At 43.9% G+C, this 7,546-nt stretch overlaps 1 protein-coding gene across 1 annotated transcript in view; it reads right to left on the bottom strand.

Moving 5' to 3' along the window:
• Positions 1–2,774: 2,774 nt before the first annotated feature.
• The window catches only part of LOC147100389 (lachesin-like), a 50,070-nt gene continuing 45,298 nt past the window's right edge, over positions 2,775–7,546 (bottom strand). The window contains exons 6-8 of the mRNA XM_085968234.1: positions 6,002–6,085; positions 4,844–4,868; positions 2,775–3,059 (exon numbers count right to left, since the gene is read on the bottom strand). Of these exons, the coding sequence (XP_085824360.1) occupies positions 2,960–3,059; positions 4,844–4,868; positions 6,002–6,085 (209 nt within the window). The 3' untranslated portion in view covers positions 2,775–2,959. The remainder of the gene's footprint in view (positions 3,060–4,843; positions 4,869–6,001; positions 6,086–7,546) is intronic.

The following is a 7,546-nucleotide window of genomic DNA, read 5'->3' as shown; positions in this document are numbered from 1 at the left end:
GGAATTTGACCCAGCGACAATGAAGGAACAGGGATATAGGTCTAAGTCGGGATGGTGGGGGATTTGGAGGGGAACTTGGAGGAGATGGTATTCAAATGCATCTGCTGCCATTGTCCTTTTAGGTGTTTGGGTGGTACTCCAAAGGAGCCTTGGCGAGTTACTTTAGTGCATCCTACAGATAGTAAACACTGCAGCCAGGGTCGCTGATAGTGGAGGGCGTGGATGGTCTAGCCAGTGGATGGGGAGTTGATCAAGCGGACTGCTTTGTCCTGGATAGTGTTGAGTTTCTTGAGTATTGTTGGAGCTACACCCATCCAGCAATGGAAAGTATTCCATCACACTCCTGACTTGTGCCTTGTATGTGGTAGAGAGGCTGTGGGGAGTCAGGAGGTGAGCCAGTTTCCACAGTATACCCAGCCTCTGGCCCCCAGGATGTTGATGGTGAGGGACTCGACAATGGTAATGCCCTTGAGTGTCAAGGGTTACATTCTGCAGCTGCTCATTACCAACAGCACCGCATGGATGCCCAGTTTTGAGCTGCTAGATAGACTCTTAATCTATCCCACTTAGCATGTGACATGAATCAGTCGTTCATGAAAGAAAGACATAAAATAATACTGAGTGGCCTGCGGGTGGCGCTGTCCAGGGAGAGTATAAATACTCAGGCACGGGCCCAGCTTGCGCAGGATATTCTTAACAGGAACTAGTGAAGGACACAACTAGACCTCCATGTTGTAAAACAGTTGATTAAAGCTTTGTTTAACGCTTAGACCAAGTGCCTAGTAGTTTTCTTGCATCAGCATGGTGATAGTGTCACATGATATGATGGAGGGTGTTCTCAGTGTGAAGACAAAATTTGGTTTCCATGAGGACTGTGCGGTGCTCACTCCAGCAATATTGGACAGATGCATCTGTGACAGGTAGATTGGTGAGGATGAGATTAAGTCAGTTTTTCCCTCATATTGGTTCTCTCACCTCCTGCTGCAAGCTCAGTCTGGCAGCTATGCCCATCAGGACTTGGCCAGTTTGGTCAGTGGTGGTACCACCGAGCCACACGTGGTGATGGACATTGAAGTCCCCACCCAGAGTACATTCTGAGCCCTTGCTATCCTTTTGCCTTGTATGCTTGTTTCCTTCAAGTGGTCTTCAACATGGAGGACTACTGATTTATCAGCTGAGGGAGGGCGGTCTGTGATAATCAGCAGTTGGTTTCCTTGCCCATGCTTTACCTGAAGCCATGAGCTTTCATGGGGTCTGAAGTCATCGTTGAGCACTCCCAGAGCCACATTGCTTTAAAAAAAAACATTAAAAGTAACTCTTTTTTCTAAATCTGTTCAGTGGAAATATTATCAAAAAAATCGTGAAGCATGACAGCACAAAAGATAACAGTAAATTTGTAGTAATGTATGTAAATGTCACTGTGTTTCTTCTGAAACAGTTTTACTTCCTCAGAATATAGGCAATATCAAAGAGCCACATTTCCTGTACTAAAGGTTGCCATAAAACCTGACCTGATAACATCTTAACAATGACCTTGCATGGAATTCCCTGCTTAAGGCTCTCCTGTTCCCTGCTCCACCCCCCCCCCACTCCCCACCTCCCCCCACTCCCCCCCCCACTACCCCCCCCACTCCCCCCCTCCCCCTCCCCACCCACTCCCCCCCCACCCCACCCCCACCCCCCCACTCCACCCCCCCCACTCCCCCCCACCACCCCCCCTCCCCTCCCCCCCTCCCTCCCCCCCTCCCCTCCCCCCCCACCCCTCCCCCCTCCCCCCCACCCCCCCCACCCCTCCCCCCTCCCCCCCCACCCCCCCCACCCCTCCCCCCCCCACCCCCCCCCCCCTCCCCCCCCACCCCCCCACCCCTCCCCCCCCACCCCCCCCCCCCTCCCCCCTCCCCCCCCACCCCTCACCCCCCCCACCCCTCACCCCCCCCACCCCTCACCCCCCCCACCCCCCCCACCCCTCACCCCCCCACCCCCCCCACCCCCCCTCCCCCCCTCACCCCCCCCTCCCCACCCACCCCTCACCCCCCTCGCCACCCCCCCTCCCCCCCCACCCCCCCTCCCCCCCTCCTCCCTCACCCCCCACCCCACCCCCCTCCTCCCCCCATCCCCCTCCCCTCCCCCCATCCCCCTCCCCTCCCCCCCACCCCCCCCACCCCTACCTTCCCTCTATTTCTGATGGTTTCAGAAGGCCTTATGAATTAGGGCAAGCCTGCCTGAGATATATGTCACATCCAGTAACAAAGGAAATCAAATATGTATCGCTCATGATTGTATCAGGCTGTCAGACATCCACAGGATAGCAAATGCAAAATAGGTTTGTTGGCCATTGTAACCTCTTCCACACATTAAAGTTTATGGGGTAGAAATTGGACCTCGTTGCACTCATTTTATGTAAAATGGACGTAACAAAAGCCAATTTTGGACTAATGTCCAACCCTATATTGGGTGGGGCAATTTTTCAGGGGTCCCTGGTGTTAGGCCCCTTACATATATCTCCTCTCTAGAATCGATGGGCTGAGTGGCCTCCTTCTGTGCTGTAACTAGCCTCTGATTCCACTTAATTTTTTGGCATTGGAAATGAACTAAAATAAAATTAAATCAACAGGATCAGCCTGTGCTTATCATTGAGGAATAAAACATTATTTTGTTGCGCTATAGCACCTTTAGCTGAGAGTACAGTGCCATGAGAAGAGCATTTGCAGTTTTTAGAGGGAAACTTTGTTTTGTCAAAAGGTTGGGGTTGGTGAGTGGTCTTTAACAATATGTTAGATACGCCAAGAAAATAAAATCCACCTGTTCCTTGCATAAATACCGTTTTTTTAGAAAAGGGTAGGGTACACATGGGACATGAGCCTCTGAAAGGGGGCGTGACAAAAAAAAAAGAGCCTCTGGTCTAAATGATACTTTGTAAAAATGATTAACAGCTTGTGGATGAGAAACCCCCAGGTGCTCAGAATTCTGTTGTTGTTATTTTGTCCTTATGGGCATCAACATCTTCTACTGTGGCACTTTCGACCAATCTCCCTTGGATCTCGTGTTGCTTTGAATTCCTAATGAGAAAAAAAATGGCACAGCTGTGAGGGATGATTCTATCATCTGCTGCAGTGAAGCTTAGTCGAGATCGACCTAAGAACATAAAGTACAGAATGAGCAAGGTAATTTGATCTATTGAATCAGCTTCTTCCACAGACATAGTCCAACCTTACCCTGCCATTGATTCCACCTAATCCATTTCATCTTTACTGCGGCAACAATGAGTTATTTCACCATGATTAGCTGCCAATTCTGCTCCCGCGCTAACTCGAGCTTTCATGTCAAAGGATGATTCGCTGTCTTTGACATGTCCACATTTTTGGTAATAAAGTTCTAGGACTAGATTGGCTGAAAAAATGGCTTTATGACAATCCAACCAAGTTATTTAATTAACTATCAAATCCTCAGAGGTCTGGTAGATTTGAAAATGAATTATTGCTTCTAAAACAATGATGCTTATTACATCTGCCTCTGCGTTATAACATGAAGCTGAATGGTCTGTGCTCTGAGGGGAATGAAATGAGTATTATTTTTGGTGGTGCATCTGAGAGCAGATAATTGTTTGGATTTTTTGTGTCTTATGCTACAGTCTCCAGTAAAGCTGTTGATTAGGTTTTCTCCTTTCACACTGTATTGTGCTTTGTTAGTGTGAAGTTCCAGTAAGGACTCACATCCCAAATGCATCATTTGTAATTTATATATACTGCGTAACACCTCTAAGTGCACTTGTCCTGTGTTCATGCCTTGTCTTGTCTCGGTTGAGTCGGCATTCGCAGTCTAGATGTACTCTGCCGACTTTATAAAGGATTGGCTAGGACACCAGGGATAACTCCCCTGCTCTTCTTCAAAATCGTGCCATAGGATCTTTTACATCCACCGTGCACTATCGCACTTCAAGCCTTTTGATCTCTCTGCAGCCTCTGTCATGATCAATCACATCATCTTCTTCCAATACCTCTCCTACCTTATCCAGCTCAGTGGGACTGCCCTCGCTTGGTTCTACTCTTACCTATTCAATCTTAGGTAGAGCATCTCCAGTAATGGCTTCTCTTCCAGCCCTTTAACAGTTCCTTCCTTTTCCCTTCCAAGGATCTATCCTTGACCCCATCCCCTTCCTCATTTGCACACCATCTGAAGACATGTGGTCAACTTCCACATGTACACTGATGAGATACAGCTCCAACATTTGTCGCGAACCGTCCATTGCTTCTGTGTTGTCAAACTGCATATCTGACATCCAGTCTAAGTAGGAACAAAGCCATAATCTTCGGCCCCACTACAAACTCTGTGCCCTGGTCACAGGTTCAATTCCTCTCCCTGGCAACTGTCTCAGTTTGAACCAGACTGTTTGTAACCTTGGCTTCCTATTCGACCCAAAGCTGAGCTTCAAACCCCATATCCTCTCCGTCATAAAGACCGCCTAAATTCCACCTCCATAACATCGCCCGCCTCTGCCCCTGCCTTAACCCACCATCTGATAAAACTCACGTCCAAGCCTTTGTTACTTCCAGACTGGACTATTGCAATACTCTCCTGGCTGGTCCTCCATGCTTCACTCTGTGGAAACTTCAGTTCATCCAAACTCTGATGTCTAGCAAAGTGCAAAAGGAAGCCAGGCTGTGGAGACAACCACGGTCATTCAGAGTCTGAGGTTTAGAACTTCCTGAACTGTACACTGCAATGATAAAGGTTTGTTGCTTGGTGTTTGTATATGTGCATGTTATTTGGTGCAAATTATATCAAACAGTTGTTCAATCTATCATTTATACTGAAAAGAGTAACAAGCACGGTTATGACTTACCTACAGTTGCAAGGGCAGTCCCGATCTGGGGAATAAGAAGAATTATGCATTATTAAGAAAATTCTGCACTCTTTATTTGCTTCATTGTTGTGGTATTTGGGAGGTTATTTCTTAAAGGTCCGTTTGATTATTATTGCATTGAAAGCCCTCTTTTATGCACTTCTGGTTATCGTTTCTGCATTGTCTTGATGCATTAGTTGTTGCTGGTGTTTGGTGTTTTTTTGTTTGCATTGCAACACTGTTGCTGCAGAATCCTTTGCCCACCACACTCTTGCTGACTGCTACTATTTTACAGGCCGTGTGCTCAATTTTCAGCATGAGAATTCCTTTTCGGAATTCCTATGGTGCTCCTATATTTAGAAGAGGAAACATTTACGTGAAGCTAAGAAAATCAGGCATACTTTCACCTGAGGCATTTGGTCCATTCTTGTCCTTGTTGCAGGAGCTACATGTTCAAGTCTTGCCAAACCTATCTACCTTTATTGTCTATAATTCACGATAGAGACTACGACTGAATTATGCGGTCGTCTTGACCAGGACCTCCACATACAGGGATAGCTCTGCTGGGCATAGAAATGAAATGAAAAGCTATCATATCCTTCCAAGCCACCAGTTGATACTACAGCCCGGATGAAATCTCAGAATTCTTTAATGAAATAAATTGGCTTACTACAAGTAAGCACATCTCTTAACCACCTCCAAAATGACTGTGCATTGCTAATAATTTTCAGAAATGTGTATTTTTTTTACAATCTTATTCCAGCTTAAGCCCTTGTATTTCAGAACATATTGAACATCTACACCTTTCTATTAATATTTATGCTTACAACCATCCATTTAAATGACCATTTCATTTGATGCAGAGATTCAGTACTGAATAGCATGCTCATCCATCACCCGTGACATGCTATCTCTGTGACACTTCATTTACTACATCTTGCAACCACTCTATACAACTGTAATAATGGTGCTGACTATCATTTTCCCATGACCAATCATTGTAGGAATACCTTATTGAGCAGGTTTGATGGCTTGATTTTTTTTGCTCATTCCAAGTTCTCATAACTAAACCAAATCACATCAAGTGGTGAATGAGTTAATGCCTATTAAGACTGTCACTTCGCATTTGTGCTTCTCGTCAGCTGTTGGTTAATTTACCTTTCCATTTAATGCCCCAGGTCAGTAATAAAATTACAGACACCGCAAAGATTGGCACTGATACAGATCGGACAGGAAAACTACCTGTGAAGGAACAGAAAAGTAGTTTGAGCTTCTCATGATCCGCTTCAGTGTAAAAGAATGGTGACAAATACTAGCTAAATTGCATTCCTGGTGAACTGACTCAATATAGTAATATCTTCAAGATTTGTGAATTAAATTTCATTTTCTCCATTAGTGCCAGTGCAGGATCTCCGTCGCACTGTGCAGGAGGTAGGAATAGGTCAGTCCCTATTTCTACAATTCAGTAGGTCTTAGCCACGTAATATTACTGTTTTAAGCTTGGTACAAGCCTCAGACCTGCATTACAGATAAAGCTATATTCACCAACACTGCTAACCTATTTGTATTTGAGTTGCTTTCCATCAATCCAGCTATTCTGTTCAAGAAATGATTGATATGCTGAGATATTGACTTCAGCCCTTGTGACATTTGTGCCTGGTGATCCAGGGCATATTTATATACATATTCTAGAATCTTGGATATGATACACACTTCCATACATGTTGAATCACACTTTTAATATCAACATTTAACATTGAAAATCCATAGGAAATATTTATAATGGAAGTCAACATTTATAATGGCAAAGCTTTACCTAAATATAAACAATTCACCATTAACAATTTGTTGTGAACCAATCAAATCATTCAAAATGCTTTTGAAAATAATTTCATCCACTTTTTTTCCCCTCTGTAACTAAAATTTCTAATGTCCAAAGTAAAGTTTTAAAGAAAAAAGATTAAAATTACATATTTCACAATGACATAATTAACTTTACCCACTAAGTTGACTTATTTGAGTTTTTCCTTCAAGGCCTGGGAATCAATGAGACTTTTTTTAATTTTACCTCACACTTGATGGAAACATTTTCAACCTCATCTGTGCATTTTGAGCATGTGCAGTTGGCAGAATTGTCCAACATGCAATCTGTGCATCAAGATGAGTTGATGCCCCTAATTTTCTCAGGATTTTAGAGATTGTACGTTAACTTGTAGGTAAGTTAAGTTTTTGAGAACACAAGTAAAGTTAGTGTTGAGAAAGAAGAAGGATGAAATACTACTACTGAGGTCTCTGAGGCCAGCACAAGCAGCTCAAAGAGAGATGAGACCACAAACTCTACTATGTTGATTTGAAAGAACAAGTTTGGAAAAGATGAAGGAATATTGCTAATGTTGTTAAACTACGAGCTTATCAGCAATTAACTGAATTAGCTAGTCTTAATATATCCGAACTCCTAACTATTCAAAGCTGTTAACTTGGCAGCTATATATGAAATCTAGCCTAAAAAACCCTTAATCTTGGACCTTAAGTGTAATATCAACTTCTAATAAGTAGAGCCCAACTTATATTGATTTACTGTGATCCATTCAAACTGCTGTTGTAACCTCACATACTAATTGTCAGTTAATAACATCTACTCAAGTACCTTGTGTACTCATAATGTTTAATATTAAAATGCTGCTATTTGTATTATCATAAGTA

This window comes from Somniosus microcephalus, chromosome 26 (assembly GCF_052327205.1).
Source record: "Somniosus microcephalus isolate GS21.2 chromosome 26, FLI_Smic_1.0, whole genome shotgun sequence".
NCBI lineage: Eukaryota > Metazoa > Chordata > Chondrichthyes > Squaliformes > Somniosidae > Somniosus > Somniosus microcephalus.
Note: the sequence above shows the minus strand (reverse complement) of the source record. Positions and strands in the feature narration are given on the sequence as shown.